Source organism: Symphalangus syndactylus, chromosome 6 (assembly GCF_028878055.3).
Source record: "Symphalangus syndactylus isolate Jambi chromosome 6, NHGRI_mSymSyn1-v2.1_pri, whole genome shotgun sequence".
NCBI classification, from domain to species: Eukaryota; Metazoa; Chordata; class Mammalia; order Primates; family Hylobatidae; genus Symphalangus; species Symphalangus syndactylus.
Genome location: NC_072428.2, coordinates 144,227,876 through 144,247,656, shown reverse-complemented (window position 1 = coordinate 144,247,656; position 19,781 = coordinate 144,227,876). Strand labels below are relative to the sequence as shown.

At 44.9% G+C, this 19,781-nt stretch overlaps 1 protein-coding gene across 5 annotated transcripts in view; it reads right to left on the bottom strand.

Annotated features, from left to right (window-relative positions):
• The window catches only part of DPP6 (dipeptidyl peptidase like 6), a 1,185,884-nt gene that overhangs the window by 166,186 nt on the left and 999,917 nt on the right, over positions 1-19,781 (bottom strand). For all 5 annotated transcript variants that reach the window (XM_063641745.1, XM_055269771.2, XM_055269769.2 and 2 more), the window contains one exon: positions 7,201-7,321. In XM_063641745.1, coding sequence (XP_063497815.1) covers positions 7,201-7,321 — 121 coding nt within the window. The remainder of the gene's footprint in view (positions 1-7,200; positions 7,322-19,781) is intronic.

Sequence of the window (19,781 nt, the reverse complement as noted above, 5' to 3'; positions counted from 1 at the left end):
AGAGTTTTCAACACTGATAGGTATCATTAATTACACATTAATGCTTCCAATTCCTGACATTGCAGATGAAATAGTTGAGCAGGTGCCTCTTATTTTACCGAGTTTGGGAAATTACAAGGTAAAGCAATAGTAGTTGTGCCACCAATACGTAGAGGTTACCAGTGCCAGGCACTATTCTAAGAGCTCTATGTGTATTAGCTTATTTTAATTTCCTCTGTGACCTTATGGAGCATATACTGCTGTTATCTTTGTTTTGCAGACAAGGCAGCAGAGACACAAAGAGGTCAAATATTCATCCAAGTTCATACAGCTTTTACGTGGCGAAGCTTTTGTTTAAACACAGGCACCATCACTACAAAGACTCTGCCCAGCTCTTCCAGAAAGGAGCTTTGTCAAGCTAATCACAAGCTTCTGCCAATTTACTGAGAGCGATGTCCTTGTCGAACCAAACATTTCCCATCATGCAAATAAGAGATGTAATCAATAAGAGGTCCAAATAACGATAAACCTATGGTTTACATAGTAATGTACATATTTGAACATCATTCCAATTCCCATTGTACTGCCTGCTCCATAACTTATTTAAAAATATCAGTATGGTCACTATGATGTAGGATGGGTGTAAAAATCCACTTTGATCTACTACCTGGGAGCAGCTTGCTAGCCGTTGAAGTGCCCTAGCCAGGTGCTTCAGAGGCAGTTAATATTTGCAGAACCCAATCAAGAATCTACACTCCAGGGGGCTTCTGTAAGCACCTCAAATATCAGTCTCCAAATGTATGTCAGGGGGTTTTAAAAACAGCATAAGAGGTTGGGCTCAATGGCAGGTTCCTATAGTCCCAGCTGCTCAGGAGGCTAAGCCAGGAGCCCAGAAGTTCGAAGCCAGCCTGGGCAACATAGTGAGACCCTGTCTCTAAAGAAAAGTAACATAAGTGCCATTGATTTCTAATGGTTCCAGCATATTGCTTTCTTAGATAAAAAGATGATGTGCTAGATTTTCTTTATCTGCATCTAACCGTCCAAGGCTGCTGCTATTCACTGAAGACTGTACCAGTTATTGATGGTCACAACTGGCTCTGGTCCATTCACAGCACGCAGGAAACAGGTACTCAGCACACTGGGTATCAACGTGACACAAGGCACACAAAGTGTACAACATATCTAACATGTCATGAATGTAAATTAAAGCCAATATGCAAGTTTCACGTGAAGTGTTACTCAAGTTTGTTCTGCTTTCATGGGATTTAGAGAGTTTATGGGAATCTGGATGAACAAAGAGTTCCCTTTTCTTTTGGTGAATGTGCCTCCTGTGGAAAACAGACCCTGCAAACCATTCCATGATCCCCAGGAGGGCTTTAGTTTTAATAATGTGTTTTCTTCCATGAAAGTGTGAAAATCCACTTTGATCTACTACACTGTACTACTACTCCTACACACTCTCCACCTCCTTGAATACTCAAGACAATAAAGCATGGAATTGCACCACCCCCAAAATTCATTAACTCAAATTTATCTGCCTGGGGCCCACTTGACCTTTTGCTGGTACCTCTTGGAGCACTTCATTGGAAAAGAAAACTATTAGGTCATGAGTGTTGACCCTTTAAAGATGCTTTGAGAAACTATAAAGAAGTGCAAAGCAGGCCTTGCCTCATGCTGGCCTTGCAGTCCTTGGACATGAGCAGGACACACAGATGGAAGGTAATGGTCACACCACCAGGGTTTGGCGCTCATCCAGCAGGACTGAGGGCCCTAGCTTAGGAAAGGCTCTGCTCCTTGTACAGCGGGCCTGACTACATCGCAAACGAGAGCATTCTGAGTTCCAACTCAACAGGCGCTAAACCCCTCTCCAGCAGCAGCAGTTCTGGAAGGAGGTCCTTTCTGGCCAGACTAGCCACATCCCCACCTCCTCCATGCTGGCCACCCAGTGAAGGTGGCAGTTAGTGTGGGATAGTGGAGACACTCTCTCGGGGGCTCCCAGGTAGGTGGAACCAGGATGGTGGCACCCTGGGGACTGTGGCAAGGGCTGTGACCAGGAGGAGGGGGCCTCGGGAGTCAGGGCAGGGCTGCAGAAAATGGGGAGGGTGCCATGGAGTCCAGGGGAGGGCGGTGGACTGGGCGGGGTGGAGCAGAAGTCAGTATTGTTGGCAGGAGACTTCCCATCAACTACTCCTTGTCAGGGGCTGCCTGACTGCATGGGTCCTAGAACCATGCAAGGGGAACTAGTGCCAGGGGCAGCTTTGAGAGTCTCATCTAACATGATTCCTGCTGACGTGCATGGGGAAATGCTTCCATGCCAAACTGGGTCTCTTGATCTGATCACATTTTTCAAGTACCTTTATGTTCTGGATTAGTTAAGGAAAATCCAGCCCCGGAATTTCATCCATGCCAAACCAGATATGAAATAAATACCCTTTGGGCACTTTTCTCACTTTCCCTGCCATCCCAGGCTGATAACTCCAGGCTGAGCTCTATAAATATCTTCTGGAGTTCATCATCCCTCACTCTACCTCCACTGCCCTTTGAGGGGATAAGATCTTTTATATACATAAGGAAAGATGTTGTCCTCCAATGACGCTAACATGTTCCAGCTTTCCACAGGGCTGTGAGTCATTCCATGATAATGGCATATCACTGAATAATTATATGTATTTTGGATATGCATATAAATATGACTTCTTTGGTAACAGAAGTATGGATGACTCATTGTTTAGCTGAAACATTTAATAACTTAAAGTCATTATTAGCAAATTATTGGCCAAAAATTCTGTGCTGTCCCCCTATAGCTCATGCATATGATGATAACGAAGGTGATTGAGACCATCCTGGCTAACACGGTGAAACCCCACCTCTACTAAAAATACAAAAAAAAATTAGCCGGGCGTGGTGGCGGGTGCCTGTAGTCCCAGCTATTCAGGAGGCTGAGGCAGGAGAATGGTGTGACCCTGGGAGGCAGAGCTTGCAGTGAGCCGAGATCGCACCACTACACTCCAGTCTGGGTGACAGAGCGAGACTCCATCTCAAAAAAACAAAAAAACAAAACAAAACAAAGAGTAATTTATAAACAAAGAGTGGCAACTAGAAACACAATCAACCCTGTAATGGCAGTAACAAAGAACTTTCATCAAAACTTGGAAAATTCCAACTTTTTGCCCATATGCCTACATACTAGGAACTTTGCGAAATTACTGAGCCTTGCATCAAAGTGCAAATTCTTAACAGAACACTCACTCACAGGCCTCAAAATCTTCATCTTCAGTAACATCTTATGTTTAGTTTATGAATAAACAAACTTTAATAAACTTTAAAAAGTTGTAGGACTCTATTAAGCTGTCTTTAGTTTTTATTAAAATCAAAATTCTATGTAATTTTATGAAATTTTCCCAGAAGAATAAAATGAAGATATGCATTTTGCTTATCAAAATCAGTTTGTGGCCACCATGAGCCAAAGGACTCTCTTTAGAGAATCAGCAAGACAGACACACTGAGTTCACAGCCAGTGCTAAGTTCACAGCCAGTGATGAGTTCACAGCCAGTGCTGAGTTCCAGCCAGTGTTGAGCTCACATTCTGGCATGTGGGCAACCGCTTCAGTAAACTGGAGCTTTTCCCACTTTGTGTGTTTAAAGCTTAGGTCAAGAGATGGAGACTCCCAGAAGCTTCTATGGCTGCCCACCTCTTCTCTTCCTCAGTCTCCAATATTTTACAATGTTTAGTATGTTTAAGATCCTTTCTGGGAAACAAAACAATAAGGCATTTTTCTGCTGACAAGCTATGGACTGCAGTGGCTGTTTCCCACATACACAGCTTATCTTCTTAGAACTAACATCTCCAAGCAAATGAGCCCCTCTGCAAATGCTTTAGGGTATTTTCATTCTAATCTCCCCTCATCCCTGAACTTTTTTAAAGGAAGAGTTTGGAATTGAAACAGTTAAGTCACAGAGTAGGCAAAAGTGATCATCAAAGTTTACTTTCCCATTATTAAAAAAGGAAGCAAGATTCCCCAGGGCTCCTGTGCTCCCAGCCTCAGAAATCTAAGCATCAGCATATAAACCTTCCAGGGAACAACACTAAGTAGATTAAGCTGCCACATCAACTGTGATTGATTTAAAATATTTAGGGCTCTGTTATCACATCAACACAATTTCGTGTAAATGCCTTGAAGAAAAAAGTCCTTTCAATGGATTTGCTAAAGCAAAAGCTTAATGTGAATGGCAAAGCAATGAACTTTTTATTTTATTAAGAAGATACTAAAAAAGATATTTTAAATCTCCTGGTTATGGATTTTTTAGGGAGATTAGTCCCAGAGAATGCCTGGGCTCTTGCAGCCAAAATTCTAGGGGCCCTTTCTCTTAGGGGCGGGGGACACACCTTGGGGTCATTATTATTTGCACTGATCTCTCTTGAATTTTCAGGTCAGACAATTTCTGCCCTGTGGCAGAATGACCACCTTGGTAACATTGCCTTGATACCTATGCCTTTTATTTCTTTTTTAAACATCTTTTTTCCTTTGTGATAAAAATACTACTAACAAATAATTACAATAATAGTAATAACTACATAATTGTTGTTATTTTTATTGTTATAAGAAACAACAGCAGCAACTGTCCCTTACTGACCATGTCGTGTGCTGCAGGCATTCCACTCAAAGTCTCACACAGTCGTCAGAAAGTATAGTGTTTGGGGCATTCTTCCCATGTACAGATGAGCATATTAAAGTCCATGGAGTGGAAGACCCTTGTCACGTCCCGTGACTAGGCCAGGTCTCCTCCCTGGGTCCCTGCAGCTCCACAGCCTTACTTTGAACCACTCATGTTCTGATCTCCAGCCCCTGGGTTCCCTTCCCTATCCAGATATTGAGCCGATCACACACCCAAGCAAAAGAGCTGTTAGTGGGATCTCAGACGTCAGGGAGGAAACAGGACTCAGTCTTCTAGTTGCTCCTAGGTATAAGGCTTTTTTCTCCACACAAGGGCAGCACTCATGGGGCCTCAGAGTCCTCACTGTCAACAGTCTACTGAGTCCAGGGGGCAGGCAAGCCCCAGAGGCTCAGGGATTGCACCCTGGGTAGAGGTGCAGCCCCTCCGGAGTTTCCCTTTGTGCTGCTGTCTGTGCCTCTTCGGCGGAGCTGGGGACATCTCGGGGCACACCATTTCCCGGGCTGTTTCTCCACAGAACAGGCATAATTACAGCAGACTGTGTCCCCTCTTTCATTCCAGTGGCTTTTTCAGGTGTGGCCAAGGACTCATTTGACAATAAAATCTCAGGGTTGATTCTCCTGGTGCTCAGAAGGAAACTGGACTCTTCAGCATGCTCTGAGCACCGGCAGCCACATCGGAATAAACATGTGGCTGCCAAGGTGACCACACAGGGAATGACAGCCTCATGTGGATGCTTGGGTTCCAGTATGTCTGTTAGAGAATGGGCTGCTTAGCCCCCAGGACCGTGGCAGTCTCTGGAAGACAGACTTAGGGAGAAAGCCCTTGGAAAGGGACTTGAAGGAATATTCTAGACTGATGGAAATGGTCTATGACTTGACTGGGGCTATATAGTATATACATTTGCCAAACTCATCAAACTGTCCTTATGATGTGCGTTTTATTGTGTACAAATTATACCTCTATTTACAAAAATTAAAAATCAAGTCATAGAACTTTATGGCTTCAGAGAAATTATGCTAGGAGGTAACACTAAGCTTGCATATCCATCTGCTTTATAATTTATGATGCATAAAGCCACTAAAATGCAGAATGAGACATGCACAGCACTGGGAGAAAGTGATACTGGCTTAAGAAAGCACCCAGAATCTCCCTGACCCTCCCTTGACCCAGCCTAGCAGGGTGAGTTATTGCTGTGATCACACGGTCTCAGGCCAGGAGGCTGAGAAGAGCTTGGGTTGTTCATCAGCCCCATGCTGGAAAGCATATGCTTACTCTAGCCACATGTGGAATTCAAAAAAGATAATTATCCTGAACTTGAACAACGACTTTCCCCAAGAAATATTACCTTGTGTAAACTTGGGCCAATTATTTAACCTCACCATGCCTCATCTGTGAAATAGAACCTTGTTATGACAGTACTATAAACTGAATGTCTGTGTCCCCACAAATTCGTATGTTGAAACCCAAATCCCCAAGGTGATGGGGTTAGGAGGTGGCCCCTTTGTAAGGTGATGAGGTCATGAGGGTGTTGCCCCTATGAATGGGATTCATGCCCTTATAAAGAGATAAAAAGATAAAAAGATTCGTGCCCTTATAAAGAGATAAGAAGACCAGAGCTCTCTCTACTCTGCCAGGTGAGGACATAAGAAGACAGCCATGTGCAAGTGAGGAAGAGAGCCCTCACCAGACACTGGGTCTGCCAGCACCCTGATCTTGGACTTCCCAGGCTCCAGAGCTGTGAGAAATACATATTCATTGTTTAAGCTACGTAGTCTGTGGAATCTTGTTATATCTTGTTACAGCAGCCTGAACAAACTAAGACAGAGAGGGTGGAATGAAGTAACAGAAAACAAAGTGCTTCCAGCAGTGCCTGACAGCTAATAGCAATCAATACCTGGTTGTCATTGTTAGGATGAAGGGTCATAAGCATGGAGACAGGTTATCAAAGTTTAAGAAGAGAGGAGTTTCCCCTCTGATTTCTAGTTATTTAATAATGTATACAGCATGGGTCTTCTGGTGACAAAGTCAAACCAGTGGTAGAAAATGTCCAGCAAGGTGGAGGCACTCTCAGCTGCAAGTCACTCTGATGATTTATTTGGAAAGATGCAACTCATTCTTTCTTTTCCAACAGTCCCCTTCCCAAGGCAAAATGAGGCACTTATGTCTTCGAGTGGGGTAGAGACATGTGCATTTGCAGTCCCTGAGCGTTCCCAGAAGTCACCTCCTGACGTAATAAATCTCCCATTAACGGGCCTCCTGCCCTTCAGGGATGAATTGCAGGGCTCTGCAAAGCCCAAAGCCAGCACACCTGCCCCAGGTGAGTGCACAACACTGCAGGCCCCTGACAACAGCCTGATGCTGTTCCCTGGTGCTGATCAGCCTGATCCCAAAAGCTCCAACAAAATCTTTTAAATTTTGCAGAACCTCAAGAAACTGGAGTTTAATTTACAGTTAAAGTCAAAGAAAAAAGAAAAAGAACCCAACTCCAATGTAGCAGCAGCAGCAACCACAAATCTTCCTTTTTTCTCTCTGTGTGCATCTTACCTTCATACAGCCAGTCACTGAGGCCGTTGTAAATCACACCTTCCTTCCCAGTGGAGACCACACGGATGGCCTGTTTCCCGACATGTGCACAGTAGTAGATATTGTTTTCAAAAATAAATATCTAATTTGGAAAGAGAAAAAAGCACAGTATTAAGCAAGGAAGTGGTTATAAATAGGCTGTTCTTAAAAAATCTGAAATCATCAACCCGGTTTTCATTTTCCTGTTGTATTTATTAGAACAAAGGCAGTCTCAAAATTCTTGGAGGTCTACCCACCTCCAACAGAATATACCTGTAAGGATTAATCAGAGGCTGAAATTCCACCTTCTTCACCCAGTGTTATCACTTACCATGACCGGACAATTTGTGGTCTGATACTTCTAGCTACTTAAAATCTGATATGGTTTGGATTTGTGTCCCTGTCCAAATCTCATGTCGAATTGTAATCCCCAATGTTGGAGGCTGAGCCCGGTAGGAGTTGACTGGATCGTGGGGGCAGATTTCTCCCTTGCTGTTCTCATGATAGTGAGGGAGTTCTCACAAGATTTGGTTGTTTAAAAGTGTGTAGCTCCTCCCACTGTGCTCTCTTCCTCCTCCTCCAGCCACGTAAGTTGTGCCTGCTTCCCTTCCTTCACCTTCTGCCATGATTGAAAGTTTCCTGTGACCTCCCCAACCATGCCTTCTATATAGCCTGCAGAATCATGAGTCAATTAAACCTCCTTTTAAAATAAATTACCCAGTCTCAGGTAGTTCTTTATAGCAATGTGAGAATAAACTAATACAGAAAATTGGTACTGAGAATGGGCCATTCTTACAAAGATAACTGAAAATGTGGAAGTGACTCTGGAACTTGGTAATAGGCAGAGGTTGGAACAGGTTGGAGGACTCAGACGAAGACAGAAAGATGAGGGAAAGTTTTAAACTTCCTAGAGAATTGTTGGATGATTGTGACCAAAATGCTGATAGTGATGTAGACAATGAAGTCCAGACTGAGGCAGTCTCAGATGGAGATAAGGAACTTATTGAGAATGGCAGCCAAGGTCACTTTTCTTATGCATGAGTAAATAGATGATTGGAAACTGGAATTTATATTTAAAAAGGGAGGCCGAGCATAGAAGTTTGGAAAATTTGCAGCCTGACTATATGGTAGGAGAGAAAAACTCATTTTCTAGGGAGGGATTCAAGCCTGCTACAGAAATTTGCATAAGTAAAAAGGAACCAAATGTTAATCACCAAGACATTAAGGAAAATGCCTGCAAGGCATTTCAGAGACCTTTGAGGCAGCCCCTCCCATCACAGGCCTGGAGGCCTGGGAGGAAAGAATGGTTTCATGGGTCAGGCTCAGGGCCCCACTTCTCTGTGCAGCCTTGGTGCCCTGCATCGCACCCACACCAGCTCCAGCCATAGCTAAAAGAGGCCAAGGTACAGCTCAGGCTGTTGCTTCAGAGGGTGTAAGCCCCAAGTCTTGGTGACTTCCACTTGGTATTATGCCTGTGGGTGTGCAGAGCGTGAGAGTTGAGGCTTGGGAGCCTCCACCTAGATTTCAGTATGTATGAAATGCCTGGATGTCCAGACAGAAGTCTGTTGCAGGGTGAAGCCCTCATGGAGATCCTCTACTGGATCAGTGCAGAAGGGAAATGTGGCGTTGGAGCCTTCACACAGAGACCCCACTGGGGCACTGCCTAGTGGAGCTGTGAGAAGACGGCCACTGTCTTCCAGACCCTAGAATGGTAGATCCACTGACAGCTTGCAGCATGCATCTGGAAAAGCCCCAGGCACTCAATGCCACCCTGTGAAAGCAGCCAAGGAAGCTGAACCCTGCACAGCTACAGGGCAGAGTGGCCCAAGATCATGGGAGACCACTGTTGTATCAGCGTGCACTGGATATGAGTCATTGGGTCAATGGAGATCATTTTGGAGTTTTAAGATCTAATGACTGCCCTGCTGGGTTTCAGACTTGCATGTGGCCTGTAGCCCCTTTGTTTTGGCCAGTTTCTCCCATTTGGAATGGCAGCTTTTACCCAATGCCTGTGTCCCCATTGTATTTTGGAAGTAACTATCTTGCTTTTGATTTTACAGGCTTATAGGCAGAAAAGACTTGCCTTGCCTCAGATGAGACTTTGGACTTGGACTTTTGGGTTAATGCTGGAATGAGTTAAGACTTTGGGGGATTGTTGGGAAGGCATGATTTTATTTTAAAATATGAGAAGGACATGAGATCTGGGAGGGGATAGGAGTGGAATGATATGGTTTAGATTTGTGTCACCACCCAAATCTCATGTGAAATTGTAATTCCCAATATTGGAGGTGAGGCCTGGTGGGAGGTGACTGGATCATGGGGATGGATTTCCCCCTTGCTCTTCTTGATAGTGAGTGAATTCTCATGAGATCTGGCTGTTTAAAAGTGTATAGCACCTCCCCCTTCACTCTCTTTCTCTTGCTCCCCCATGTAAGATGGGCCTGCTTCCCCTCTACAATGATTAAAAGTTTTCTGAGGCCTCTCCAGCCATGCTTCCTGTACAGCCAGCAGAACAGTGTGTCAATTAAACCTCTTTTCTTTATAAATTATCCAGACTCAGGTAGTTCTTTATAGCAATGTAAGAATGGACTAATACAATATCAAATTGGATTATTTTTGCAGTCCAATTTTTCCTAGCAATTAAGATTGATGGGCTGGGACACTGCAGATCTGAGTTTTATTCATTCAACAACATTCATTAAAAATTATGCAGTGGGCACCTACTCTGCAGTCACGGGGGATCACAGTGGTAAACAGGTGAGAACTCCAATGAGCCTTTATTCTACTTACAATCTGTAAAGAGACTAGACTCTAAGCAGGACAATGGTCTGATAGAGAAGAATGTGGAGTTCTGGAAACACAAAACAGAGCTGCCTAACTCAGGCAAAGCGCAGGCAAGGCCTTCATCAGAAAGTTATTGAAAAAAATTTACTATTGTGATAAAGTATACATTACATACAATTTGGCATTTTAACCATTTTATGTGTCCAGTTAAGTGTATTCAGTATGCTCATATTTTTGTGCAACCATCACCACCATCCATCTCCAGAAACTTTCCCTCTTCCCAGACTGAAACTCTGTCCCTGTTAAATACTATTGTAACTCCCCATCCCTCCCCCAGCCCCTGGCACCCCTACTCTACTTCCTGTCTCTAGGGGTCTGACAACTCCAGGGACCTCATACAAGTGGAATCATACAGGAGGGGCAAGAGAGGATACTCAGGAGGCCAGAAGCCAGCTCCTGGAGGGTCTGGAAGCCACACTAAGGTGTCCCAAAGGCAATGGGAAGCCCGACAGAGGTGTGAGTAGGAGGCAACATGTTTACACTCGAGTCTCCTGAAGATGAGTATGGAGGCAGGTGGTGTGGCAAAGAGAAGGGAGCCAGGCCCCAAATGGGAGGAGCCTGTTGCTATCATCTGAGGAGCACTAACCACGGAGATGGAGGAGGACCAGCCATTGAGACTATGATCAGAACCCATTGACCATGGGAGGTGACCTGAGGTCTGGGGTGAAGTTGTGGGATGAGGCAAAGTTGCTCTCAAACTGATCTCTTGGGCCACTGGGTGATAGAGAACCATCTGCAGAGTTGGGGTACGCTGGAATATATTACAATTCTGACCTCGGGCAAGTCATCCCCTCTCTGGGGAGGAGGGGGAAATGGTCTATGTTGGTGGTCCTCAGATTTTGATGCATATTACATGGCCTGGGGAGCTTTTGAAAAACCTAATGCACAATCCACCAGCACAACCCAAAGTCAGAATCTCTAGGAATGGAATCCAGGCATCAGCGTTTTTAAGAAACATCCCAGGTGATTACAATATGCAGCCAAATTTGAGATCCTGTGGCCCAGGAACCACCTCATGTCTCCTGAAGCTCCTAAGCTATAAATTGTCCTACACAATATATTCTCTGGTGCATGGATCAATTCTGCCCTGGGTGTTCTGCCTCTAAAGTCTCTGCCCACATCCCTATGGGTACCTCACAACCTGATGCAGCCCAGGCTGCAAATACCCAGTGTCTATAGAAATCGGGCATGCAGACCAAGAGTGGCGATCAAACCAGCTGTTTTCTTTTAAGAAATTCTAGGAAAAACATTGCAGTGTCATTTAAGAGACTATGGAGAGAAGGTATTTTGCATAATACAGGAAATGGCATGAATATGGAATGTTTTTTACTGAAAATACGAAAAAGGCAGTTTCCCCAGATTGTTCCCATGGAGGGATGAATCTGAAAGCAGTGGCAAGTATTCGTTTTCTGCTCAGCCCTCCTGGCTCTTCAAGGTTTCACTTCAGCCAGAAATGAGTTGGAAAACTTCCAGAAACAAGTATACATCCTAATTTAATCTGTTAAGAGTTTGCCTAAGGGTAAGATGTATTACTAAGTTTTACCTTTTTTTTTTTTTTTTTAATAAATGCGTTGTAAGCCTACAATGGATTTTTGAGTCAAATCAGACCATAGCCAATTATTATTTTCAGTTAGTAAAGTTTGCTATGATGGATATTAAATCCTCTTTTTTTTTTTGCTTTGGTTTTATTTCTAATGGAAGGAAAATGAAAGAACAAGCTATAAAGAAGAGTGTATTTTGCTTTGAAGATCTTTCACATTTTCCTTTTTTTTAGAGAGAGGAGTCTTGCTCTGTCATCCAGGCTGGAGTGCAGTGGCTCAATCTCAGCTCACTGTAAACCTGTTTCCTGGGCTCAAGCCATCCTTCCACCAAGCCTCCCAAGCAGCTGGGACTACAGGTGCCAGCCACCACTCCCGGCTAAGTTTTGTATTTTTTGTAGATGGGGTTTTGCCATGTTGCCCAGGCTGGTCTCAAACCCCTGAGCTCAAGTGATCCACCCACCTCAGCCTCCCAAAGTGCTGGGATTACAGGCATAAGCCACTGTGCCTCACATTCTCCTTTTGATAATCAGATTAAGATATCTGAGGAAAAGATGATGGACGGCATCGAGTTCTGCCCGTGGTTTTGCGATGCTAACCCTCGGGAGGCTGAGAAATCCTGGGTGCTGAGATCAAATATCGGGGTGAATGACTGAATTTTTACTTTTTATCCACCATGTGCATGGCTGGCAGAGCGCTCAGGCTCCTCTGAGTTCCCGAGATTCTTGTTCCTAAAGGGGCTTGAAGCCTCCCTACGTGTGGCCTTCACTGTCTGGATTAGTCCATGCACCATCCCCAAGGCCTCACCCCACCCACCTGGAGCCACTCACAGCCGTAGGCCGCCCTCACTCAAGTCCCTGCCTCCTGCTGCCACCCCCGATTTATCTCATACATCACAGTCCAGATTCATCTTTACTGAAACACGATTTTTCTCATGTATTTTTTAAAAATCTGAAATAACTTTCTGCTTACTTCAGAATAAAGTTTAAATCTCTAGTCTGCAACCCAAATCCCTCCAAAATCAAGATGTAACTTTCAGTCCTGCAGAAGTCATTGAGGTCCCATGATGCACGGTTAGGGATGTCATTGGCCCTAAGGAGTTCCCATTCACAGTGGGAATCTGGATCTAACCAGCTCAGTGTTCTCCAGGCTACACAATGGTGTCTGCACCACATGCTGGGAGTACAGAGGATGTGCTGCATGGCCTGGGCCAGCTGCTGGACTGTTATGTGCCTCAGTTTCTCCATTTGTCAGCAGAGATAATAATAAAACCTCATCTTTTGTTGTTGTTGTTGTTTTTGGAAGACAGGGTCTTTCTCTGTTGTTCAGGCTGGAGTGCAGTGGTGTGATCATAGCTCACTGCAGCCTCAACCTCCTGGGCTCAAGCAATCCTCCTGCCTCAGCCTCCCAGGTAGCTGGGACCACAGGCACACACCGCCACGGCCAGGTATATATGTATATATATATTTTTTTTTTTGGCAGAGATGGGGTCTCACTATGTTGCCTAGGCTGGTCTTGAACTCCTGGCCTCAAGTGATCCTCCTGCCTTGGCTTCACAAGTGTTGGGATTAGAGGTGTGAGCCACTGCGCATGGCCAATAGAATCTAATCTTAAATGGATGTGAAGAGCAAGTGAGTCAACCAACTCAAAGTACGTAAAACAGTGGCTGGCCTGAAGTAAATGCTCAATCACATCTGTTGCTGTGACTGTCTCCCTTATAAAAAATCCATTTTCTCTGAAGGGGTTAGAACAGGCTTCACAGGAAGTGTCATCTGAGCTAGAATGTTAAGGATTAATGCTTTTAATTATGATCAGGTCTAGCTTATCTGCTTCTTTTACTTTCTTTTATTTTTTATGCTTTTTGTGTCAGAGCTAAAAATCCATTCCCAAATCCAAGGTCATGAACATTTCCCTTATGCTTCTATGATTTTCACAGTTTTCACTTATATTTAGATCTTTGATCTATTTCGGGTAAAGTTTTGTATATGTTGGGCAGACACTTCTAAAATGCTTTATGAGCATTAACTCACTTAATCTTTAAAAATAACCCTATGGGGCAGGTACTATCATTCCTGCTTTGTAGATGAAGACACAGGAGCACAGAGCTGTTAAGGAACTTGCCCAGCAGCTGGTGGGTCAGGGGTGCGGCTGGGATTGAAACCAGGTTGTACGAGGCAGTTAAATGCCTTGCCCAAGGCCAGCAGTTAACAGAAGAAGGAGCCAGGATTGGACCTTACGCAGCAGGTTCCAGAACTTGTGGTCTCATAATTACAGCACGTTGCAACTTGACAGCAACTTGCTAAATAAATGAAAGGTGTGATTTTTAACCAAAAATGCACCAGACCATAAACAACTTTGATCAGAATGCCACCTCTCACATTCTCTTCCTCACTCAGAAGGAAACTGATGTCAGAAGCTCACACTCATGAGACCCACACAGAAGAACCAGGTGGGGCAGGAAGGATGCCTGCCTGTCATTGTCACAGCATGTCTCCAGCAGACACGGCAGCTGCAGCAGCAGTGGGCCCCATTCTTCCCTCTCCTCGAGGCTTACTGGGGAAAGACCTCTTGCTGGGAGCTTTGTCGTCAGCTTCCCGGTGACCGCGGGCCCACACTGGCAGGAGGCCCTTCTCACTGAAAAACCCATCAGTCAAGGACCCTGTCGGCTGGCTCAGCACTTGAATTCCATTCTGGTGAAGGGGCTGCCCACCCCTTTTTCAGGATAGCCTTCGCCCTGTGGGCACTCAGCCAGTACCTGCATCTGCGATGGATTCTGTGGCCTCAGTCCAACTGTGGCACTGGGGCCCTGCAGTGGGAGATGCTGTTGAAACACCCGAGCCCACTGTCCACTGGAATCCCTGTCCTGCTGCAGCCGGGGGTCCCTGCCATCCTGCAGTGGGGCATGTGCTCTCTGCTGTCAAACCTCAGTTCCTTCTTCCAGAAAACTTTTATACGGTAAATGCTCAGGTTTCCAAAACATACTGAGATGTACATAAGGCCCAGGAGAATGATGACGTCTGCTTTGTGGTCCTCACGCGGGACTATCCGGCCCCCACTAGTAAGCGATGGGGACACTCGCAGGCTTTTCCAGGACAGGCAAGGCCACTGTCCCCACTTCCTCCATGCTGCCCTGCCCTGGCGCCCCGCCTGGAAGCTCTGCCTGCTGGTGCCTCCTCTCCTGGGCACGGCACAGTTGTGTTCCCTCCTCAGTCCGTCGATTCACTCTTCTCCTCGCCCAAATGCTCTGTTTTCCTTGGCACCTATCCAGATCCTGCCCCCTTGTAAGCCTCCGCTCAGCTCCCAATCTTCTAGCAGGAAGCCTCAACAATCTCTGTCCATCACAGACCTGTGCTTATGCTGTACTCCCTCCTCACCAACAGAACAGAGCCTACAGGACGAGAGGTTCTGGGAAGCAGATGCAGGAGCTCAGGGAAGAGGATAAGGGAGATTGGACGTGCGCGCAGAATGAGGCCTGCTCTCCAGTCTGGTCCCTGGCACCCCCTGAAGCCCACAGACAGAGGCCTTCACGTTGATGCTGAAGCAATGTCCACTCAAGCACAAATGAGCTCTTTTCAGAGCGATGACAGTCAGTGCAGCGTCGGAAGACTCCGTTTCCCATTTCTGCAGAACACTAGACCACCACGGCTGATGGGGGCAGTGACCTGCGGAGAAGAGCAGTGACTCCAGGCTAAGGGAGGCAGGGGAACTGCGTGCCGGGTGCCTGGCCTCCACGGAGGGCCCTGTCCAGTGCCTGCTGGAAGCCGACTGTGCAGACTCGACCCTTTCCAAATATTCAGTAGCCTCTGCAGACCTCACCAGCAGAGTGAGGTCTGTGTCAGGGCGGTGGGCAAAGTCCTCAGCAGAGTGAGTCACATGAATCATTCCCACTGTGTATCCACACTTGACACCCCAGGTTTCTCCTGTGGCATCATCTGGTCTTCTCCACTGACTAGATTTCAAATTTTCTGAGAGCAGGGTCCACATGTCATTTTTCCTTTGTGTTCCAACCTTCCTTCCTTCCACCCCCATGGCCACATTACTTCTGTGTATCTTTAATTTCATGCAAACTTGAAGGATGGAAGTTTTGCTGGCATCCCAGCCCATACAGCCCACTTTGGAGCCCCCAGATCCCAGCAGAACATCATTGCCCTGGAGAGGCTGGGATGTAACCAAGATAAGCCCGGCATAGGTAAGATCTGAGTGTAGGACGCCCATCACCCACCAAACATGCCACCACAGTAGCCTCTGTACTCGAGTTTGAAGAACAAGAGAGAAGGAGTCTTAAGCGATGGGAGAAGGCTACCAAAAAAGAAAACATATGGAAAGTAGAATATCTGGAATCTTTGAAAGAGCAATGGGGTAAAACCTAGTAAGTCCCGAGATGTTCAAACACAAGAAGGGTGGTGCTTCTGAGAAGTGGGGGGATGAATCATTTCCTAGATGTGACCCAAAGGCAGAAAGATAAAGATCTTAAAGAAGAGGAAGACTCACTTTGGGAGGCCGAGGCGGGTGGATCACCTGAGGTCAGAAGTTCGAGACCAGCCTGGCCAACACAGTGAAAACCTGTCTCTACTAAAAATACAAAATTTAGCCAGGCATGGTGGTGGGTGCCTGTAATCCCAGCTACTTGGGACATTGAGGCTGGAGAATCACTTGAATCCGGGAGGTGGAGGTTGCAGTGAACTGAGATCCTGTCACTGCACTCCAGCCTGGGCAACAAGAGCAAAACTCGGTCTCAAAAAAAAAAAAAAAAAAAAAAAAGAAAAAAAAAAAGGAGGAGGAAGTCTAAAACCCAGGCAAGGCAGCTTTAAAGAGGACCTTGCTGTGGGTTCCACGGTGACTAAAGATGGTCGGGTGTGGGAGTAGAATAGAGACAAAAACTCAGAGCAAAGGGCTGAACCTTTAAAATTTTCATTTAGAAGTTTTATTCAAAGTAATCTTGATATGAAGAATGAAATTAGACCCGAATTTCTTACCACTTAAAAAAATCAACTCAAAATGGTTTAAAGACTTAGCCATAAGACCCCAAATTATAAAACAACAAGAAGAAAGCACAGTGGAAATACTTCATGTCATTAGTCTGGGCAAGGATTTTATAGAAAAGAACTCAAAGGCACAGGCACAAACACAAAAATAGAAAAAGGTGATTACAGTAAACTAAAAAGCTTCGCACAGCAAAAGAAACAATCGATAGAGTGAAGAGACAGCCTGCAGAATGGGAGGAAATATCTGCAAACGACGCATCTGACGAGGGGTTAGTATCCATAATACATAAGGAACTCAAACAACTCAACAGCAAAAACCAAATCATTTGATTAAAAAATGGGCAAAAGAACTGAATAGACATTTTCCAAAAGAAGACATACAGATAGCAAATGGGTCTAGGAAAAAATCTTCAACATCACTAATCATCAGAGAAATGCAAATGAAAACAACAGTGAGATACCATCTCACCCCCGTTAGAATGGCTGTTATCAGAAAGACAAAAATTAACAAATGCTGGGGAGGATATGGATAAGGGGGGCCTTTTATACACTGTTGGTGGAAATGTAAATTAGTACAACCATTATGGAAACCAGTATGGAGGTTCCTCAAAAAATGAAAAATAGAGCTACTATATGATCCAGCAACCATATGGTTTTATACTGGGTAGACATCCAAAGCAAATGAAACCAGTAAGCTGAGATACGTGCACTTCCATGTTCACTGCAGCACTATTCACAATAGGCAAGACGTGGAATCACCCCAAGTGTCCATCGATGGATGAATGAATGTAGAAAATGTGGTATACATACACACAAGGAAATAGTATTTAGCCAAAGAAAAGAATGAAATCCTGTCATTTGCAGCAGCATGGATGAACCTAGAGGACACTAGGTTAAGTGAAATAAGTCAGGTACAAAAAGCCAAATATCACATAGTCTCACTCATATGTGGCATCTAAAACATTGCTCTCATAGAAGTAGAGAGTAGAATGGTACTGGGAAAGGGCTGGGAAGGGTGTGTGTGTGTGTGTGTGTTTGTGTGCAGGTGGGTAATGGGGAGAGACTGGTCAATGTTACAATGAGGTAGAAGGAATAAGTCCTAGTATTCCATTACACAGTTGGGTGATAATGGTTAACAATAATATACTGTCTATTCAAAATATCTAGAAGAGAAGATTTTGGGTGTTCTCACCACAAATAAATGTTCGAGCTGATAATCTGCTAATTACTGTAATTTGATAATTACACATTGTATACATGTATTGAAACATCACACTCATCTGGGTGTGGTGGCTCACACCAGTAATCCCAGCACTTTGGGAGGCCGAGGTGGGCAGATCATGAGGTCAGGAGTTCAAGACCAGCCTGACCAACATGGAGAAACTCTGTCTTTACTAAAAACACAAAATTAGCTGTGCGTGGTGGTGCACACCTGTAATCCCAGTTACTCGGGAGGCTGAGGCAGGAGAATCACTTGAACCCGGGAGGCAGAGATTGCAGTGAGTGAGATCGTACCACTGCACTGCAGCCTGGGAAACAGAGCAAGACTCTGTCTCAAAAAACAGCAACAATAACAACAAACAAACAAACAAAAACCACACTGTATCACATTAAATAGGTACAATTATTATGTGTAACCTAAAGAAAATAAAATTTTAAAAATGGCATAATATATTGAGCTATCTTGAAAACCAGTTTGGGCCATTTGGGAGAAAAAAAAAAACCTGCTCTCTTTTTGAGTAAATTCTATGTCTGGAACCAACTAACCCATGCATCTGTTTACCTGACATTTGTTGATCATTAAAGATACCACATTTGATCAGGCATGCACCTGCTCTCCTACATCCAGGAGCAGCATATAATATAAGGGGGCAATAAATTATAGCTGGGGGTGAAGAGGGAAGGCTTTAGGGGAGGGGCCTGGAGAATTCACTCGGTGTGCATGGGGGAGAGTCGAAGGGAGAACTCTTCAGATGTCGGCATCCATGTGTGGAAAGGCTCACAGATCTGATGCAGTTAGGGGACTAACAAGTAGGTTGGAAGAGTTGTAAAATAGTAAGTGGGTAGGGATGCAGGGTGGTAAAAGACACAGCAAGAGTGGGGGACAGGTCAGGCTATGGGAAGCCTTGTGTTCCAGGTGGGAGAAGCCTTGTGTTCCAGGGAAGTTGGGGCTTCATTTTCTTTGTGATGGGTAAACTTGGAAAGCAAAGTCATAGAAGAGCCAGAAAATCAGATTTTCATTTCAGAAATATCACCATGACGGCTGAGGGGAGATGGGAGGCAGAAGTCTGGAGGTGGGGAGGCCTAGGAAATAGTGAAAGCATAAACTACAAAAATGAGATCTAAAAGAAGATGGATTTGAAAAATATTAGGAGTCAGAATCTACAGGGTGTGGGTGTGTGGCAGGAACAAGAAGGAAATAAATATGATTTCTCATCCTCACACCTAGGTGACAGAGTGTACAGGTTACTAAGAATTAAGATGGGAAATGAAGAAGGAAGAGAAGGTTTGGAGAAGGAAGTCAGAGTGGGGTTTGGGCAGGTTGACTGTGAGATGCCTCTGAGACTTCCAGGTAGTTGCTCCATAGGCAACTGGAAGTTAGTGTCTGAAGAGAGACAGGAGACAGAGATGGCAGGTTATCACCTATGGATGACACGCAAAACCACATTTTATACAACACAAAGTCCCTCAAAACAAAGTACTTCTTGAGCAAAGGGTACAGCTGAGGGTGACAGCCAGGGGAACATCAATTTTCATCAGGTGGGTGGATGAGGTTCCATTTGGTGTCAGCACTCACACTGAAGTTCCTCACATTTGACGGCTTCAGGGTACCATTTGGGCTATTGCAGTCGAAAATTGTCTCATAATTCAAGAACTTAAAATAGCCTATCACAATCACACTTTGTCTGCATCATATTAGCAAGTGTTCCAATGATAAGGTTGGAAAATTGTACGTGTGTGATTCCTTGTCTGAAAAGTATATTGAAATTAAAGTAGGCTTCAGTGTACATTAGCTCAACAAATATTCCTTTTATAAAATGTTATCCTGGCTGGGTGCAGTGGCTCATGCCTGTAATCCCAGCACTTTGGGAGGCCTAGGCAGGTGGATCATCTGAGGTCAGGAGTTCGAGACCAGCCTGGCCAACATGGTGAAAACCCATCTCTACTTAAAAAATACAAAAATTAGCCAGGTGCG